This window comes from Taudactylus pleione, unplaced genomic scaffold (genome assembly GCF_031769625.1).
Source record: "Taudactylus pleione unplaced genomic scaffold, aTauple2 ptg000198l, whole genome shotgun sequence".
Taxonomy (NCBI): Eukaryota; Metazoa; Chordata; class Amphibia; order Anura; family Myobatrachidae; genus Taudactylus; species Taudactylus pleione.
The window spans coordinates 11,449,774-11,471,615 of record NW_028284600.1 but is presented as its reverse complement, the minus strand read 5'-3'; the positions used below and the strand labels follow the sequence as shown (position 1 = coordinate 11,471,615).

The 21,842-nt window shown below is 47.4% G+C and overlaps 1 protein-coding gene across 2 annotated transcripts in view; it reads right to left on the bottom strand.

Moving 5' to 3' along the window:
• The window catches only part of LOC148518862 (alpha-2-macroglobulin-like), a 167,906-nt gene that overhangs the window by 112,735 nt on the left and 33,329 nt on the right, over positions 1-21,842 (bottom strand). For both annotated transcript variants that reach the window (XM_088476976.1, XM_088476977.1), the window contains exons 7-9: positions 18,659-18,743; positions 13,406-13,550; positions 9,111-9,222 (exon numbers count right to left, since the gene is read on the bottom strand). In XM_088476976.1, the coding sequence (XP_088333102.1) occupies positions 9,111-9,222; positions 13,406-13,550; positions 18,659-18,743 (342 nt within the window). The remainder of the gene's footprint in view (positions 1-9,110; positions 9,223-13,405; positions 13,551-18,658; positions 18,744-21,842) is intronic.

Here is a 21,842-nt window from a genome sequence, read left to right as displayed (position 1 = left end):
CTCTTAAAGTCACTTCTGCATTCACCTCTTATTTTCTGTGGCCAGTGGCAAAGTAACACAGCAAGGGTTCGGTGGATATGAAGCCCTGAGGGCGGGGAGGACTAGTGATTCTGATCCCCTTGCTCTCAGGCAGCGGCAATCATCATGTGACACAACCAGTTGGAACAGATGTAAAGTAAAATTACTCTGGGTAGTACTGCACACAGTCTAAGGGGTGGTCTAATGCCATTGACAAATGGAAAGATTGCAATGGTTCCTAATTGGTATAGTTTCACACCCTCCTGTGGCTGCCATATTGTCCATTTATCACTATATAAGGGACTGTAGATCTGTAGAGTACAGTTACTAAAGCTCAATAGGTAGCATCCTGCCCAGTCCCCTGTAAGGAGTATCTTAGGGTATATCAGGAAGTATAGAATCAAAAATTTACTTTAACATTGTTACCAACTTTTCTAATTTAATAGTAGATATTAGCAGTATTGAAACAGTTGTGCCAGATCTTCATACATAACTAGCTGAAGTACCTGGCATTGCCGGGGTTTGAATATTCAACTTACCGTATATACTCGAGTATAAGTCGACCCGAATATAAGCTGAGGTACCTACTTTTACCCCAAAAAACTGGGAAAACTTACTGACTCGAGTATAAGCCTAGTGTGGGAAATGGCAGCAGCTGGTAGTGCCCCCAGTAGTAATTTCCCCTGGTTGTGCCCCCAGTAGTAATCCCTCCTGGTAGTGCCCCCAGTGGTAATCCCCCCTTTCAGTGCCTCCAGTAGTAATCCCCCCCTGGTAGTACCCCCAGTAGTAATCCTCCCCTGGTAGTTCCCCCAGTGGTAATCCCCCATTTTAGTGCCCCCTGTAGTAATCCCCCCTTTTAGTGCCCCCTGTAGTAATCCCCCCCTGTAGTAATCCCCCCTGGTAGTGCCCCCTGTAGTAATCCCCCCCTTGTAGTTCCCCCAGTGGTAATCCCCCCTTTTAGTGCCCCCTGTAGTAATCGCCCCCTGATAATGCCCCTTGGTAGTGCCCCCTGTAGTAGTCGCCCCCTGATAATGCCCCCTGGTAGTGCCCCCTGTAGTCATCGCCCCCTGGTAGTGCCCCCTGTAGTCCCCCCCCCCCCTAGTAGAGAGAGACGTGAAAAGAATAAAAAAAAAATAAACACTTACCTTAAACTCCCGCTCCCGGTCCCGCCGCTGTCCGCTCCTCTGGACGCTTTGCATGGGAGAGACGTCGTCATGACAACGTGTCTCCCATCACCCACTGCGGGAGCCGGAAGATGGCTCCCGCAGTGGGAGCAGCAGCAGCCGTTGAGAGTCTGACAGACTCTCAGCGGCTGCTGATTACACCAAACACGCAGCTGCCGGCTCCGGTGGCTGTGTGTTTGGCAGTGTGTAGCGCTGACCGAACTACGTCCAGTCAGCGCTACACTTGACTCGAGTATAAGCCGAGGGGGTACTTTTTCAGCACATTTTTTGTGCTGAAAAACTCGGCTTATACTTGAGTATATATGGTACATTTTATTATGTGATGTCTACCAAATCCATCCAGTTGGTGATCAGAGTCAAAGTTCTGCCCAGCGCATTTTGCAGTGAGGTCCGACCAGGACCCCAACCACTCCATTAGGCATCCCAGATCAATTGCCACCCCTCTATGAATTTTTCATCCAAATACATACAGTGGAAGGCCCAAAATAGGCTCCACTGGTCAAAGTTCTGCTCAGCGTACACCAACAGGAGGTCCCACCAGGACCTCAACCCCCTTGTATGTCTTCTGGAATCCAAAGTTACGACTCTGTGAAGTTTTAATCCAAAGTCTGGGATGTCATCCAAATCCATCCAGTGGAAGACACAGAACAGGCTCCTTGGGTCAAAGTTCTGCTCTGCGCACTCTGCCATGAATTCCAATCGTGACCCCAACCACTCCAATAGGCATCCCAGACCAATTATCACCCCTTTGTGAAGTTTTCATCCAAATCCATCCAGTGGAAGGCCCAGAACAGACTCCCTGGGTTAAAGTTCTGCCCAGCGTCCCCATGCCAAAGTACTGCCCAGTGTACACCAACAGGAGATCTGACCGAGACCTTAACCCCCTAGTACTGAATGTCTTCTGGGATCCAATGTTACCACTCTATGAAGTTTTTGTCCAAATCCATCTAGTGGGTGGCTCAGAACAGGCTCCCAGGGTCCAAGTTCTGCCCAGTCCAACTGAGACTCTAATCCCCCTAAAACCTAGCCAGGACCACCTTGCATTGGTTTCATCCTAATCAGTGCAGGGGTGTCCAAATGGAATCGGTATGTTATACCGCTGGACGTCAACCCAGCAGATGAAATACAGACGCCAGAAGGCCAGCAGATGGAGATCCCAACAGGTTAAGTATAAAGGCTATCCCTAACCCTCTCCCCCCTTAACCCTCCCTTAGGGGTGTCTAACTCTAACCTCCCCCTCTAGTGCCTAAGCCTAACCTCCCCCCAGGGGTGCCTAAACCTACCCCCCTCTCCCCGCACCCTAAACCTAACCCTCCTGGAGGGTATCTAACCCTACCCTCCCTCCGTGTGCGCCTGACCAAAACACCCCTACCCCTAGCCTAACCCTAATCCTCTTGGGGGGGTTCCTGACCCTAAGTCCCACCGGGTGATGCTAAACTTAACCATCCCCCCGCGGATATCCACTCCCAATGCCTGGCTTACCTACGATCGGTGTGCTGGGCATTGGGATTTCGGTGTGGGGCTAATGATAGGCGTCGGTATTTAGACGCCTATCATTAGTCCCATGCCAGGATTTCACTGTCGGGAAGCCGGCATTCTGCATTTCGACCGGTGGCTTCATGACTACATCCCGTCCAAATGCATAACCGGATAAAAAACAAGCAAACAATTTGACCAATTAATTTTATATATAAGATATCAGTACTCTTATTTTTATATATTTCTTACATTTTAAACATTAAATACAATTCTCACTATCTATTCATATTAACTATATATATATATATTGTGATAGGATCACTGGTAAAGTGGTCTGTGGCAGGGACATTTATCCCAGATTCCTATCCTATGTGTTTAAAATCCCCAGGAGAAAGTCTGCAGTGTAGCAGGCTTGAGTCTCGGCTTTTTGAAAAGCCGGTTTGGGACCTGGGGGTTGTGGGTGAGAGGAGAGGGAGGGCTCCACCCACGGCCACTCCAGGTTTTGGTTCTCGCAGCCTGGTAACAGGCTTGATTGGGTTCCCACCTGAGGGTGGCCAATATAAGCCTAGTGTGTTGAGGTCTGATGTCTCACCTGGGAGAGCAGACAGGGAGTTTGCTCAGAGACACTGGAAAAACCTAACTGTAAGTGTTGTGCTGTGCTTTTGTTGCTGGTGAGGGCATTAGGCCCTGCCAGGTTCTGGTAGTGAGGGAACTACCTATGAAGTTAGTGCCCCGACAGGGCTAGGATTTATGTTTATGTTTTCTTTATGTTATTTCTGACATTGTACAATAAAGACTGGCGCCGACCAGCTAGTACTTGCATCCAGACTGGTGTGCTGCTTCCCTGCTGCTGTGGGTGTGTGTAAGAAAGGAGTCATTCTACCCAGGAGAGGGAACCCCTAATCTGACTGTGTCACAATATGGTGGAGAATGCGGGCACCCACACACACTGAAGTTGCAGCGAGAGGAAAACTTTCCATCTAAAAATTAAAGGGACAGACACCCAATTTGTGAGTGTGGAAATAACACTGTGTCCTTGGAGTCCCATAGAGGAGGCATCAGCCAATGCTCAGAAAGACAAGGTTCAGCTTCCAACCTACACCCCAGGACAAAATGGAGGACATTATTAAGGCCTTGCTTCAAGCTACAGCAGATCAGCAGGAGACAAACAAAATTCAGCAGGAATCTAACTGACTTCAACAAGTCGCCATTGAGGAAACCCGCCAGGCCTTAGCAGAAAACAGCCAGGCCATAAGAGAGGTGGTACAGCACCTGGTCGCCCGGCCCAGGGATGTTAATACTGGTCTTCCCACCACCACTCACTCCGTACGAGCCAGTCACCTCCTCCAAAAGATGACTTCGGGTGATGATGTGGAGGCCTATCTCGCCACATTTGAAAGAACGGCCGAAAGGGAGAGTTGGCTCCAGGAGCAGTGGGCAAGTCTGGTGGCACCTTTTTTGTCTGGGGAGCCACAAAAAGCATATTTTGACTTATGCCTGGCTGATGCCAAGGACTATAAAAAACTAAAACAGAAGATCCTAACTCGCTTGGGAGTCACCACCTTTGTTCGTGCCCAATGGGTCCACCGCTGGGAGTTCCATATGGACAAGCCTCCACGTTCACAGATGCATGACCTTGTCCATCTGTCCTCAAAATGGCTACAGCCCGAGACGCTGACGGGACCACAGATCGTGGAAACGGTCATGATGGACCGGTACCTGCGATCATTACCCGCGACTCTGTGCAAGTGTGTGAGCCATGCAGACCCTAAGACCGCAGACCAGTTGGTCGAGCTAGTGGAGAGGTACGTGGCGGCTGAGGAGCTGAGGAGTATGCCCCACCAAGCCCCGATGGCGCCCCGGCGAACTCCCAACGACACTGGTAAGACTGTTCCAGGGGAGAAGGGTGCTGGGCGGTGGGATGTACCTAAGACTGAGGGTGTAGAACCTGGAGACAGGCCTGCCAGGCCAGGAAGGTTCTTGCCCCGTAAACGACTAGACATTAATATGATTCAGTGTTTCTGGTGTGGTGACTTCGGCCATATTTCCGCTAATTGTTCACTTACAACTGAACCTATGTAATGTGATACTGCTCATGTCTACCGCAGGGGGTCGTTCTTTGCACAGATAGCCTGTACGGCTGACCGGCAGGCTGAGACTGATAAGCACATGTGTGTACTCACTGTAGATGGCAACCGAGTAGAGGCACTGTTAGACTCTGGTAGCTTGGTGACACTTATAAAAGCTGAGCTGGTGAACCCCTTGAGGCATAAGGGGAAAACTGTTGGTGTGACTTGCATACATGGGGATAATCGATATTATGTTACTGCCGAGGTGAACACCGAGACACCATGTGGCTCTGCTATAGTTTCTGTGGGTTTGGTGCCTGGTCTGATGTACGATGCAATATTGGGGAGAGACTTTGCTCACTTCTGGAAATTGTGGGAAAGCCATTTTGTTCCAGAAGTGAACAACCCCGGTCCACTTGAGAAGGTTGTCGATATAGTGGAGGAGGGAGTTTCTTCTGAGTCAGAGTTATTCCCTTTTCCTACTATGGTTGGCGAACTAGAGAATGCGGAGCGTGACGGTGGCCCGCCAACTGATGTGCCTCCCATTGAGGTGGGACGTGTTGTTGGGCCAGTTGATCGTCTGCCTGATTTAGAGGTCAGAAGAGAGGTCTTTGCCGTGGAGCAGTTGAATGACCCTACTTTGGTAAAAGCCAGGGAGAATGTAAAAGTAGTTGATGGTAAACCCGTAGACCCTGATAGTCCTTTGTCCTATCCCCACATGGCAATGTGTCAGGATTTGTTATATCAGGTGACTTAGAAGGGGGAAGATATTGTGGAACAACTAATACTTCCCAAAGCCTACAGAAGAACAGTGTTGGGTCTGGCCCATGGTCATATAACGGCAGGCCATCTAGGGGTAGAGAAAACCACTGAGCGAATAATGCAGAGGTTTTTCTGGCCCGGGCTTCATAAAGAGGTATCTGACTTCTGCGCATCCTGCCCTGAGTGTCAGTATCATTCTCCCAGACCACCTTTTAAGTGTCCACTAGTTCCATTGCCTATTATAGAGGTGCCGATAGTGAGAGAGCACCTGGAACAGGCTCAACAGGCACAGCAGAGGGTATACATCCACAATGCTCGGTTACGCAGCTTTGCTCCTGGGGACAGAGTGTTAGTGTTGGTTCCCACTGTGGAAAATAAACTTTTGGCTAAATGGCAAGGGCCCTTTGAAATCTTAGAAAGAGTGGGACAGGTCAATTACAAAGTTTACCAGCCGGGGAAAAGAAAGCCGGAACAGATATACCATATAAATCTGTTAAATCCCTGGAAAGATAGAACGGTACTGTCGGCTGACCGAGCCCCTCCAGTAAATCTAAAGCCCTATAGGTTACCAGTAGCACAAAGAGAATCGGTGTCGAAAGAAATTAAAAATATGCTAGAGTTAGGGGTTATTGAAGAATCACATAGTGAATGGTCAAGTCCCATTGGGTTGATTCCAAAGCCCGACGGGAGTGAGCGTTTCTGCAATGACTTCCGAAAGTTGAGCAGTGTTTCAAAATTCGATGCCTACCCGATGCCACAGTGGAGAAGGAGGCGTTGGCCATAAAGTGGATGTCCGAAAATAAGGACAGTAATACGAGATGGTTCTTGGCGTTACAAACGTTTAAATTTTCGGTGGAACACAGGCCAGGGGGCCTGTTTAAAGCAGATGCGTTGTCACGCGTTCATTGTTTGGGGGCTTCACTTGTTCAGCCCCATAGGTCGAAACAAAGGGGGGGGATATGTGATAGGATCACTGGTAAAGTGGTCTGTGGCAGGGACATTTATCCCAGATTCCTGTCCTATGTGTTTAAAATCCCCAGGAGAAAGTCTGCAGTGTAGCAGGCTTGAGTCTCGGCTTTTTGAAAAGCCGGTTTGGGACCTGGGGGTTGTGGGTGAGAGGAGAGGGAGGGCTCCACCCACGGCCACTCCAGGTTTTGGTTCTCGCAACCTGGTAACAGGCTTGATTGGGTTCCCACCTGAGGGTGGCCAATATAAGCCTAGTGTGTTGAGGGCTGATTGTCTCACCTGGGAGAGCAGACAGGGAGTTTGCTCAGAGACACTGGAAAAACCTAACTGTAAGTGTTGTGCTGTGCTTTTGTTGCTGGTGAGGACATTAGGCCCTGCCAGGTTCTTGTAGTGAGGGAACTACCTGTGAAGTTAGTGCCCCGACAGGGCTAGGATTTATGTTTATGTTTTCTTTATGTTATTTCTGACATTGTACAATAAAGACTGGTGCCGACCAGCTTGTACTTGCATCCAGGCTGGTGTGCTGCTTCCCTGCTGCTGTGGGTGTGTGTAAGAAAGGAGTCCTTCTACCCAGGAGAGGGAACCCCTAATCTGACTGTGTCACAATAAATATATATATATATATATATATACTCCATAGACAAATAACCTTACGGTTTCACATGTCCCTGCTTCTTAGAGATGATCTGATATTTCACAAGCCTACTAATTTTCTGCCGCTCAAATTTATAAAAGCAATGAAATTCTGATCATTAAGGCTGACGCCTTAGTGGACATGTTCCTTGCGCAATACAGATATGGTATGTCATCACACCCTGTGGTTAACTGCAGATTCAGCACCTTCACAGAGTGAGATTGCTGTCACTCACAAAATGATGGAGCTGCTAATTCACAGAATTGTGTGCTCATTGGAATACACACATGCAGTCTATGCAATTTAGGTCTGAGCATTTATGTGGCACACACATCCCACTCAGTGCCCACAATCTTCCCATTCGGTGACCTCAACAGTCCCACTGGGTTCCAACATCCTTCTCATGCCATACATCCATCTCATTCAGAATACAAATTCAGCTACCTAATTCAGGCATCTTCGCTTGGCAGGTGCCATTGCACCAGGACTTCCGCCATCTTTGCCTGGCGGGTGGCTGCCAGTTAGCTCTTTTGCATGGCTGCCAAACCACCAGGGCTTCCAGTGTCTTCCCCTAGGGGTTGGCAGCCAAGTAGTTCTTTTTCATGACTGCCACCTCGCCAGGGGTTCTGGTGTCCTCTTCGCCTAGTGGACGGCAACCTTTGAGCTCTTTTGCATGACCACTACTCACTAGGACTTTGGCCATCTTCTTTCATCAGGAGGTCTTCCATGCTCCCTTCCTTCCGACGGACTGCCATGCTGCTGCCTCACGCTGGCCTATATAAACTAGCCGAGGGGGGCAGAAGCTATGATTGGCTCATGGTGGCCATATTGAATTTCAAAAATGTTGCTGAGGTGCCCACACCGTCACCGAGTCCCCACCGCTACTAACGCCTACATCGCTGCCATGTCCCTGCGGCTGCTGCTGCCCGCTACGTCCACCACATCCAGTCATCTGCTAACGCCATTTACCTCTGCCGGGTTCCACCGCTGCTAACGCCCACACTGCCAGCCATGTTTGTGCACCCAGGGGAAGCCAATGTACACCCCCTGCCTCTGTCAGCTTGCCTTCTTCCCATAGCGTATCCTGGTGACATCTTTTCCCAAGGTAAACAATGCACATGCAGCCAGCCATCCACATGATGTAAAATAAAATGTGATTCATTAGATTAGGCCACCTTCTTCTATTGCTCCATGATCCAATCCTGATGCTCATGTGCCCATTGTAGGTACTTTCAGTGGTGGATAGGGATTAGCATGGCCACTCTGACCAGTCTATGCAAGATTAAATGCTCTGTGTGTTCTGACACCTTTCTATCATAGCCAGAATTAACTTTTACACAATTTGTGCTAAAGTAGCTCTTCTGTGGGACTGGACCAGCTGGGCTAGCCTTCACTCCTCCTGAACTTTATTGAGCCATGGGCACCCATGACCCTCTTGCCAGTTCACTACCTGTTTTTTCTTAAACCACTTTTGGTAGGTACTAACCGATGCACTCTGGGAACACCCCACAAGACCTGGAGAGTCATTTAACTATCCCAATTTGGCCTTTGTCAGCATTGCTCAGATCCTTTTGCTTGCCCATTTTTCCTACTTTCAACACATTAACTTCAAGGACTAAGTGTTCACTTGTTGTCTAAAATATCCCTTGACAGATGAAATTGTAAGTGGATAATACCTATCAGTGTTTTCAATGTTATGGCTTATGGAGGTATATTGAAGAGGAATATTTAATGTACCAAAGAAAACCTTCATTATATTTATGTTCAATTAACATGTCATACATTTAATTATAACGTTTTAGAAAATGCCTGTGACTAATTTGATTATTTGCACCTCTCTAGCAGTAAAATATCCAAGATTTTTTTTAAATGTTGGCAACATTCTTTAATGTCTGACTTCCACTAGAAATAAAAAATATAACTGCAGATAGGTTGCTATGGATTTAGTGTAGATTTTCCCCTTTTAATCAACATCATTATTTCCTTCTTAATTCTTACCTGTGCCATCTTCTATCAGTGAAGATGAAACTTGTAAATACTGTGAACTTGATTTTGAAAGTTTGAGAAGACTAAGGTCAATACCTTTGGATAGGCATCCTTTGCTGTCAGTCTATAAAAGACAAAATCAAAAGTATATATAATATAAATGCATGATTAAGTAATCAGAGGAAGCCAAAAATACTGTAAGCAGAAATCCTCCCCATTGATGGAGAGATGCAAGGAGAGTATGGTTAGGCTGGATGGAAAAGTAGGGGTTTAAGAAGGGGAACATGATGGTATAGGGATTGGAAGCCCACTGAACCTAGGAAAAAAAACAATAAATTGAGATGGGTTAACAATACTATTAAAAATAAGCAAGCAAAGGAGCTAAACGGAAAGAGATAGATTGTATGCCACAATGGTTTAACCAGAATTTGAGTATTAAAGTTAGAAAACACAAAAATAGCAATCTGGACAGCATGTCAGCCAGCATAGTTGTGGTATCATAAGTGGTATAGCCATTACAGAAAATACACTAAAGAGTTTCACAAAGGATTGACACAGAAAAATAGTATTACACACAAAGACAACTAGCGGAGAACTTGAGCCCCTCTCTTTACATTGCTTTCCCATATAACAAGTGCCTTTCTCATGAGAAGGTAATCCCGGGTATTCAGATGCACCCAGAATTTAATTATCGTGAGTTTCCTTTATTTATAATAGGAAGAGTGAAGCCAATAAGAAAAGGAAAATGCAGCTGGAGTAGATCTAAACAGACAATACATTCCTCCATCCATCCATCCATCCATCCATCCATCCATCCACTGCTGTATTTAAAATAACATATTTTATAATTTTCCTACAGTACAAAATGCAATTTACAATTGGAACCACAGATATACAGTATCACGTGATGTAGACCAACTTCAGTCCTCACGGAACCCTAACAGTGCATGTCTCCCATACTCCGGGCTAGAGCACAGGTGTATTTATTACTGACTAACACATTTTATCATCAATCGTTTTTTTCTGAAAAAGTTTCAAAAGTATAAATATGGAGAGTAGTTTATAGAAAACAGAAGGTGGGAGGGGGTTATAAGGGGGAACCCATTAAAGGTTACAGTAACATAGATTAATTACACCAAAGGAAAAGGCAATGCATATAAGAGCAGCAAGCATGGAGGTTTTGAAGATACAGGCAATGGGGCCAGACGGGAAGCTAGGATGTATGTAGCCCCTTCCTCATCAGTAACATACTTGTGTCATTTGAACCACTTGACTATTGGGGAGGAGGCAGAGGTGGAGTATGGTAAACCTGTATTTCCTGTATAATTTGATATAGGGTAAGCATCCAATAGAAATCAATTTCTAAAAACATTTGCTGTAGAGCATTTATATAGGGAAAAAACTGATGGGAGAATGTTGCCTTTGAAACCAAAGTGTATCAGGGTAGTACGCTGGTACAACCAATGAAGATGGTCGAATATATTTTCAACATCTACAGAGATGCACCTCTGTCACACCAAATCAAGTAAGCCGAACACCCGGGGTGTTATTGGATGGCTATGTGTGCTGAATTTCTTACATTTTAACATCAGTTTTATGGAGCACAATACTATGATAGTTTTCGCAAACACTATGATATTTTCTCAGCTTTGGGATCATGGAAATCTGCATTTCTTCAGGGATGGAACCATGTTTGATGTCCAAATGATACAATTGACAGTGGGGTAACTGGTTCATAGAACGTTTTGTAAAATAAATTAGTGAAACTTTTGGGCCCAAGGGCCATATTCGTCATTCCTTCATTTCTACAGAAGCACAGATGTGCCCACACACATCTAGCCTCCTTGCTCATTAAATAGCCTTTCTAGTGCCAAGTGTCTTTTTCGTGCGACTTTTTCTTTTCAAATGCATTTTATTCACATATCGATGCAAATAGGACACACAAGACGTTTCTGCTTATTGAAATGGTATGCGGCATGTGACTGCGGCTGTATCTGCATGCGAAATGCTACGTTACATTGCCACAGCTGCAGACACTGTAACTGCTCATCTGTAATTATATAGTCTTGTACATATGTGCTTGATCCATGGTAAGGAAAACCTTCACTTACGTAATCACATTTTATTAAACTACGCGACACTCATAGGCAAACGCAGGGGGGTTTCCATTTGCTTGGAAACACCCCTCCCCAGCCCACTCCATGACCACAATAGAAATAGTAATATAATAGAATTTTGCTAGTGCTGCAAGTTCTTCTCAGTATCACAAATGAAATAATTAGCACCACCTGTGGATCTTGTAACATGTATCAGCCAGTAAAGCTGCATACACAAACAACGATTTTGTTACCAACGATTTTATGAACGATTTTATGAACGATTTTCTGTCAGATTTTTTAAAGTGTAATGAACGTTTTTTTAAACTACAAACGATTTTTGTAACTTCCCTTAATGAAAATCGTTCAGTTGGTGAGTTAGAATGAACTACAAACTATACGATAATCGCTCATCGTTATAACTCAGAAACTCAACGATTTTTTCAACGATTGAACGATAACGACTTCGTTATAGTTAAATTGTTCAAAAAATCGTTACGTGTGTATGCACCTTTATAAATAACCTGTGCACCAACTAGGAGATCTTGAAAACATTCACTGTTAGGGATGTGCTGCTATAGAGCCCAATATGTACATATATGTCCAGGACACCGCTAGGTTATTCTGCTGCTCCCAGGCTCCCGGACTTGCTCTAATGCTCTGGAATGGTGCCCACATCTAAAATACAAACATTCAGCTCAGGCAGGATGGCCCTACTGCCGCATTTAATGGCTTACTGTGATCACTGGTCCTCTATATGCTGGAATTATGACACACAATATACTTTGTATGATGCATATTAAAGCTGGTTAAGTGCTAATTCTACCCTCCCTATGGACTGGCCACACTCACTCTAAAATCAGGCATTTGGAAACCCCCCTCTAGAAATCCTGCGTTTGCCACTGACACTCCAAGCAAGGGATTTGAACACCAAACCTCCAATACTATATTAAGTCCTCTAACTTGTTCTAAAAATGATGTCCGTTCTCACAATCAGATTCTGAAAATTATGTATTTTCAGAGTTTGATGAATGGGGATATAAGGAGGAGCCTATGCTAGTATATGGGACCTGTGTTCCGTTTCGGGCTGACAAGTAAGCAGGAGATTTCAGTGAAATCCCCTGAGTTAGCTAATGAATCAGGCAGCTACTTAAGTTTTACACAAGTAGATGAAAATAAATATTTTCTCCTACTTTGAAGAATAACGAATAGGCCTCTGAGAGTGAGAAGCTCACAAGCAAAATTTACACTGTTAAATATCACTGCTGCTCCTTTAATTTGCCTGAATGTATTGTGGCTACAATACAACATTATCAATGTATTTTTTGAAACGGTACTTTAGCAAAAATAATTACACATTTCCATAGATACTGTGCGGACACTTTTAATTAGGAAAACCTGTAACTTCTTATATAGAAATAAACTTTTTCCTATTTTATTGCTAAATTATAGACTTAGTTTGTATTTTATACAAGAAATACACAAAATTTTGCCCAATTATGTCTTTGACAAAGCTGTCTCTGTCTGGGCTAGTCCTAACTGTTATTATATATTATAGTAACTAGTATTATAAAGTGTTATCCTTTCATAGAACTGGACATTTCCTTTATGAGTGCTATTGATATACCACATAGATCACACTGAGGCCTTCATTCAGACCCGGTCGCAAGCACTGATGTGCTCGCAACCGGGTCGACAGTTAGCCCTGCGCGTGCGCAAGCCCCGGAGCGAGAGAGAAACTCTCTTGCTCCGGAGCTCTCTACAAAAGGGGCGGTTGTCGATGTTGATCGACAGCTCGCCCCGTTTTGTAGGCGGGCTGGGGGGTGGTTTCCAAAACGGAGGCGTTCCTTAAGGAACGCCTGCCGTTTTGTGGGTAGCCGCACTGACATCGCCTGCCAATACCCAACCTTAGAGTCTTGTCGCAAGCCCCGATGGTCGCGATGGTGTTCACCATCGCGACCATCAACCTAACCATAACCCACAGCTTACCTAACGACCAGGAGGCCGCACTTCAAAAATGAAGCAGCCGCCCTCATTCAGAACGAGCGCTCGCTTCTTGCGAGCGCCTCTGAATGAGGGCCTGAGTCTCAACAAATGAATTAAATGGGAAAGAATAACAATATTTTCTGTACAAATCAGTATGACTACTGTACTTATACATTTAGATTCTGTTAATCAGTCTACACTAATCCTTAAAAGGGCTTTTCTCACCTTAACATCCTGCATTCGTATGCATTGATCTGAGTGTTTTTCATCATCTTCCTCACTGCTGCTGCCATAATGCCAAGCACCGTAATTTTCAGTAGGACAGACTGTGAGGTTAACGGAGCCCTGTACTGGTTTTCCATAGGTGTAACTTGAAAGTGGAGAGATGAGATAAATATGATGATTCTACCTTATAATCTATCCCTTCTTAGGTTTAAACAGTGTTATAACTGCAGGACCAGAACCCAATTTAATAACTTTATTCAATATTACACGTAATTTATTTTACATCTATTGAGGTAGGAGTTATAGGCAGGTGGTCTTTGAACGATCTGTGAGGTGACCGAAGTCGACAGACTGTAATATGTTATTGCTTTTATGAGAATATAACATGCAATATGACATGTTGTTGCTTATGACTTTTAATATTTTTACAATAAATTTGGTCACAGTAAATTAATGCAATTTCACCCACAACCCTCCCAAATTACCATCTTGCAGAGCGCAGCCAAGCATGGTCAGGCCCTCCGAGAGCCTCGGCGGGCCCAGGTAAAAGGGGGTGTGGTCTAATCGTGGGAGGTGTGGCCACGCCCCCTTCGAGGAAAGAAAAACAACCAATAAGTTTTGCAGCGCCGCAAAGCGACGCTGCGCGCTGCAGAGGGAGGAACTCTGAGCCCCCTCAGCCCGGTGCATAAGCAGTGGGGGCACAATCAGCTTGATCGCTCCCCCACAGTCATAGGAGACTGTTGTGGCTGCTTCTTAGCAGCTGCGAGCAGCAGTGGCGTAACTAGGCAGGGCGAGCGGGATACGTGCCCTGGGTGCCGTGGGACCGGCGGCGCGGGGGGGGCGCTGCCGGCCACCGTACCGGCCCGCCCTAGTTAGCCAGTGTAGCGCCGACCGCAGTGAGTGCGGTCAGCACTACACATTTACTCAGGACCGGTTCTAGGCTTCCAGCGCCGGTCCTGTGCTGCACAGCTGTACCCCTTCCCTCCCCCTGAGCGCCTGCCCAATAGCGCCAGGAGGAGGGTGGCAGGCGGGCTCAGGCTGTGCATAACACACTCTCATTGGCTGCTGATTAACACACATCGCCGCCAGTGCTGGCGGCAATGTGTGTTAATCAGCAGCCAATGAGAGTCAGACAGACTGTCATTGGCTGCTGCTGCACACACATCCCCGCGGAGCGGCAGAGATGTGTGTGTGAATCAGCAGCCAATGAGAGTCAGATAGACTCTCACTGACTGCTGCGCGCCCACTGCAAGAGCCGGGCTTCCGTCCGGCTCCTGCAGTGGGTAATGGGAGAGACGTCATGACGTCTCTCCCATAATGCAGAGCGGCCCAGCCCGGGAGGATGGACGTGCGGATGGTGGCGGGAGCAGGAGCGTGGATACAGGTAAGTATTTTTCTTTTGTTTCATTTCAGTGTGTATTTCGGGGGGGGGGGGCGCGCTCTATTACAAAGGAGGGGACTACTACTGGGGGCACCACTGGGGGGGATACTACTGGGGGCACTGCTTCAGGTGAGGGAGAACCACTACTGGGGACTACCACTGGGGGCATTGCTTCGGGGGGGACCTCTACTGGGGACTACTACTGGGGGGAGATACTACTGGGGGCACTGCTTCAGGGGAGGGGCCACTACTGGGGGGGATACTATTGGGGGCACTGCTTCGGGGGGGACCACTACTGGGGACTACTACTGGGGGAGGGATACTACTGTGGGCACTGCTTCGGGGGGACCACTACTGGGGACTACTACTGGGGGAGGGATACTACTGTGGGCACTGCATCGTGGGGGAACACTACTGGGGACAACTACTTGGGTGGGATACTACTGGGGCACTGCTTCGGGGGGACCACTACTGGGGGGAACACTACTGGGGGGACCACTACTGGGGGCACTTCTTCAGGGGGGGACTACTACTGGGGGGGGATACTACTGTGGGCACTGCATCGTGGGGGACCACTACTGGGGACTCCCACTGGGGGGGATACTACTGGGGGCACTGCAGTGTGGGGGACCACTACTGGGGACTACTACAGGGGGAACTGCATCAAGGGGGACTCCTACTGGGGGAACAATATAAAGGGCATTGAATAGGAGGGACTACTACTCGGGGCACTATATAAGGGGCTCACTACTGGGGGCACTGCACAGGGGGGACCACTACAGGGGGCACTGAAAAGGGATAACCACTACAGGGGGCACTGCATAAGGGGGACAACTACTGGGGGCACTGTATAAGGGGACCCTGTATATGGGGGATCACTACTGGGGGCCTGCATATGGGGGATCACCACTGGGGGCACTGTATAAGGGGAACTAATGGGGGGGCTTATAAACCAATAAATTTTGCAGCGCCACAAAGCGACGCTGCGCGCTGCAGAGGGAGGAACTCTGAGCCCCCTCAGCCCGGTGCATAAGCAGTGGGGGCACAATCAGCTTGATCGCTCCCCCACAGTCATAGGAGACTGCTGTGGCTGCTTCTTAGCAGCTGCGAGCAGCAGTGGCGTAACTAGGGCAGGGCGAGCGGGATACGTGCCCAGGGTGCCGTGGGACCGGCGGCGCGGGGGGGGGCGCTGCCGGCCACCGTACCGGCCCGCCCTAGTTAGCCAGTGTAGCGCCGACCGCAGTGAGTGCGGTCAGCACTACACATTTACTCAGGACCGGCTCTAGGCTTCCAGCGCCGGTCCTGTGCTGCACAGCTGAGCCCCTTCCCTCCCCCTGAGCGCCTGCCCAATAGCGCCAGGAGGAGGGTGGCAGGCGGGCTCAGGCTGTGCATAACACACTCTCATTGGCTGCTGATTAACACACATCGCCGCCAGTGCTGGCGGCAATGTGTGTTAATCAGCAGCCAATGAGAGTCAGACAGACTGTCATTGGCTGCTGCTGCACACACATCCCCGCGGAGCGGCAGAGATGTGTGTGTGAATCAGCAGCCAATGAGAGTCAGATAGACTCTCACTGACTGCTGCGCGCCCACTGCAAGAGCCGGGCTTCCGTTCGGCTCCTGCAGTGGGTAATGGGAGAGGCGTCATGACGTCTCTCCCATGATGCAGAGCGGCCCAGCCCGGGAGGATGGACGTGCGGATGGCGGCGGGAGCAGGAGCGTGGATACAGGTAAGTATTTTTCTTTTGTTTCATTTCAGTGTAATGAAAAGGGAGAACCACTACAGGGGGCACTGCATAAGGGGGACAACTACTGGGGGCACTGTATAAGGGGACCCTGTATATGGGGGATCACTACTGGGGGCCTGCATATGGGGGATCACCACTGGGGGCACTGTATAAGGGGAACTAATGGGGGGGCTGCATAAGGGAGACCACTACAGGGGGCACTGTGTAAGGGGCACTGCATATGGGGGACCACTACTGGGGGCCTGTATAAGGGGAACTAATCGGGAGCTGCATAAGGGGGACCACTAGTGGGGGTACAGTATAAGCGGCACTACTGGGGGCCTGCATAAAGGGGACCACTACTAGCGGCACTGCATATGGGGGACTGTATAAGGGGCACTGCATTAAGGTGCAAATGGAAAGAAATGTTCACAGTGACAAGAAAGGGGTGTGTGTCATGTTCACACGCCCCATTTTTCAGTAGCCACACCCATTTTTTGCCACGTGCGCCTGTGGCGCGCACACATAGGTGGGGGGCTCCATTTTAAAATTTGTCCTGGGCTCCAAATACCCTAGTTACGCCACTGGCGAGCAGTCTCCCAGTGCAGCCCAGCACACAGCAGCATGTGCTGGGCTGCTGTGATGAAAGAGGGGGAGGGAGCAGTGCCGGACTCAGGCCCCTCCAGCAAGCCCAGGCAATTTGTACCCGCTGCCACCCCCGCATGGTCCAGAGGGGACTGATCATCAGTCCTTCCTGCTACAGCTGATCTCTGCATTTGCAGAGATCAGCCAAATAGTGCTTGAAGGAGGCATGAAGTTCCCCTCTTTGCACTTTGTCCCCGTACTCTTGGAGGCAATTTCAGCAGTGACAGCCGTATCACTGATGGGGGAGTCGGACAAGCAGGAGGAATTGCATTCTGCACAGAACGGATTTCCTCCTTATATACCAGGGGACGCAGTAGGATTGCACAGTGTGGCAGCTAAAGCATAGCTGGCTGCGGTCTCATCCCATGTGACAGCACCAATTATGTGGGTAAAATAAAAAGTTGTGAATATTACACAGTATTTTGTATAAACACCATTCTGATTATGTGGAATATATGGACTTTGTAATAAATGTATTAAAGTTTACTTGTTTAAATACATATGGGTGGGGGGTAAAAGTCCTTGCTAATGACACTGTGACAGGTTACCGGCACATCCATAAACAAATTCTACATCGCTATGATTGCATGCAAGAGGACACAATACCACTTTTATCTCTTCCGTGCGAAAATAGGCTAATGCTTGCCAAAATTCAGCCAGCACAAAGATGTCTACTGCTGCTTTCTCATATGCGTCCAATGTCGCTTTTCAGTGTAAACATCGGTACCATCGATGCACCTTGGCCAGTCACACAGCATTTACAATAGATCTGACAAGCCGCAGACACTGCAAGTCTCCTCGCACGTAGTGGCTTATTTATGCACGACCATGACAAATTGGAGCAAATACGCACTGACAGTCATGATAGACACATTTGTAAGCAGATAGATGGAGGGGATGTGGCCGCATAGGTGCATACTACTCTGAATATTTGGCAACGATCACCATTTACTTATGAGCATGCAATGCGGCCGCACTTGAAGCCGACTTCTGTGCAGCCAGGAATCTGGAACTAAGAGGTTAACACTGTGTAAATTTCTCAGCATCTAGGACTACTGTGATATGATAGGTACACACTGTGCAATTATCAGGCTGATCAGTCCAATTATTACACAGTGTGTACACAGCACCCAGAGCAGACGGTCGCTCATAAATCCAATAGATTGGCTACCGGTGTCCGGAGTGCTGCACGGCGTTTGCCGGTCCAGACCAGCTTGCGTTGTGTAGCATATACAGTGTGTACAGAGATCGCCTGTCTAGCTGCATCTAAAAGACATCACCCAAAAAATTCATTGTTCATATAAAACTGATAATTGTGTAGTGTATGTATAGGAAATCGGAATCTCTGGATCATTTTATCTGTCAAAAATTTTTTTTAGTTTGTTCCTCTTAACTTTCAGATGTGTAAGATTAAATAAATACATAAATAAAATCTAGTGATGATGGAAGAGGAGGGTATGAGTGTGTGGAGTCATGCTATAAAAATACGGTTCTTCTTACCTGCCACAAGCCTCTAGGTGAAAGGATTTATCTGTCAATGCTATATTGGATGGTATGTTCAAATGTAGTTCAAATCTCTTCAGTACTGAAAGAAATAGAAACATACATTAAAATTATATACTGTAGAAAATGGTGGGCACAAAATGACTGTACAGATGCAGTATGGGTATATTAGGACATATTGCGAGTTATGTTTTTCATAGGACATTAGTTTATAAATATGTCTCACACAAATCATTAGAATGTTAATTTCACTCTGTAGAAAAGGTTTGGTCTCTGAGGACATCCTGTGACCAGGAAGCACGAGTAACTGAACAAGAATTATAAACAAAGCCTTTTGTACAGTATGTGGCTGCTTATTGATTACATGTAATTGTGAAGTTGGCACCGAATACAGCAGGGTTATGCAGGGATAAACATTCAGCCATCTAACTAAAAGGTGTAATCAGACAAAAAGAGATCAAAGACCAAAACCATATGGTATCCATTTTGACAGAAAATTAATATTTGTAAACTAGCTGGGTGCATCAGTAATTATAAAAATATACCTGACATTAGTTTGCTGGTTAATAAACATCCAGTAATTACCAGTTAATTTTTACAAACTCACAGCACATGAGATCACAAGTAAGGGACTTAAATGCAATCCCAAATTTGCAAGATTGTTTTTTACTATAGATCCAAGTTCTGAACTTGGTGAGAAACCTGAGTCGGGTCTCGGTACTACTCGGAAGACCAAAGTGATCCGAGCCAGGACTTGGTTTGACTTGGAACCCCAAAGTTCGGGTGTGTTCGGTTTTCAGCAAAACCGAACAACTCATCTCTATCCACAACCCAATCATTTAGGAAGCTATAAGATTGGTAAGTTTAAGCTATAACTGTTATTAATTGCTAGAAGCTGGGGGAGTCCAGCTAACTGTGTAGTAGTCTGTGTTGTCAAGCTTGCACAGTTAGGGTAGTGTAAGTGGATCTGTGGTCTCTTTAATTTCCATAGAAGGTGACAGTAAATAGGTGTATGGTACAAAGACAGAGAGATAGAATATGCAATATATTATATTTGGCTCTGACCTCACTATCTGTGTGATCGCAATCCTGGCGCTAGTGTGATACAGTTAGGGTGATTCAAATTATTTTTGCTGACCAAGTCATCTACAGTGGAACTTCGATTTCAGCACATGGAGGCAAGATCATGTGACTGAATAACCCCAAGGCAAGATCATGTGACTCAATAACCCCAAGGCAAGATCATCCGACTCAATAACCCCAAGGCAAGATCATCTGACTCAATAACCCCAAGGCAAGATCATATGACTCCACTCCCCCAATAAAAAGACTCACTTGTCTAAATTGTCAAAGAGATGCACAAAATGTGGTGGAAACTCCATTCACAGCTCAAGGGGTCAGTATTTGTTTCCCCTCATGACACCTCTGAACCCTTACCCCCCACATCTGAGAGTGTGAGATGCACAATTTCCATGCCTCTTGGAGTTACACCACTGAATATCATATTATAATCACGTCCAGTAATCAGGTGATATTGGTACAACAATATGGATCTGATTCAGAGGTGGACACTGTGGCGATGTCGGCCGCAAGGTGCTGATGTTTACAGGCTGAGTTGTACTGTGCATGTGATCCAATGGCTATGGCACAAAGACACAGATCAAGATTGCACGCAGATAGATGCAATTTCTTTGGACTTTTGTGGATGGTTACGGGGGGGCTAACCATCGTGGGTGTGTCTAAAGATACAGATGTAACTGACCCAGGTGGCCATGTTCAGACAGAGATCCTGAGCATCAATAGGGCTGGTGAAATCTCTAATCTGCAACCGTATGATACATCTTAATAAGTGCTACATTAGCATTAGCATGAAGACACAGTCACAGTGCTGCAAATGATGCTGCAACATACGTCCACCGCAGAATCAGACCCTTAGTGTCACAATCCTGGATAGTTTTTACCTTTTGTGACTTACCTCTGCCAGCTGCTCCATGGATCTGTGTTTGTAATTCTCCTGGGACATCTGCTCTGGCTGAATCATGCTGGCTGTTACATCTCTGTGTGTGCAGAGCTCTCACCTCCCCACACTGATTAAACACCTGGACCCTGCTCTGTCTGTGAGCATTGCTAGTCTTAATTGGAATCACAGGTGTGGTCCTGATTCTCAAGGGCTGCAGAGATGAATACTCCCTCTGCATGCTGTGCCTTGCTCCACTCTGAATGCCACTGCCAGACCACCTGTCTGTATCCACCAATCGCTGCCAGACTCTAGGTATATAGATCCTCCTCTAATAGCACTCAGGGCTTGAACATCTTGTTACGTACCGTGGTGTACTGCTTGTGCTATAGCTGTACCTCTGTGTGCCAGTATGTTCCAGGCTCCAGCTGGTTCCTAGACCAGTGCTATCCGTAAGCCTGCTGCGTTCAGCTATCCATGCTACCAGCCTCTCACCTACGGCTCCCAGGCCGCTCCAAGTAGTTTCCATGCTATCAGCTTCTCCACACGGCTCCCAGGCTGCACCAAGTAGCTTCCATGCTACCATCTCTCACCCACGGCTCCCAGGCTGCACCAAGTAGCTATACACGCTACCAGCCTCTCACCTATGGCTCCCAGGCCGCTCCAAGTAGCTTCCATGCTACCAGCTTCTCCACACGGCTCCCAGGCCGCACCAAATAGCTTCCACGCTACCATCTCTCACCCACGGCTCCCAGGCCGCACCAAGTAGCTATCCACGCTACCATCCTCTCACCTATGGCTCCCAGGTCACTCCAAGTAGCTTCCACACTACCAGCTTCTCCACACAGCTCCCAGGCCGCACCAAGTAGCTTCCACGCTACCATCTCTCACCCACGGCTCCCAGGCCGCACCAAGTAGTTTCCACGCTACCATCTCTCACCCATGGCTCCAGCCACTCCACGTAGCTACCCAGCTACCAGCGTCTACCCATGGCTATCCAGCCGCTCCACGTAGCCACCCAGCTACCAACGTCTACCCACGGCTATCCAGCCACTCCACGTAGCTACCCAGCTACCAGTGTCTACCCACGGCTATCCAGCCACTCCACTTGGTCACCCAGCTACCAGAGTCTACCCACGGCTATCCAGCCGCTCCACGAAGCCACCCAGCTACCAGCGTCTACCCACAGCTATCCAGCCGCTCCACGTAGCTACCCAGCTACCA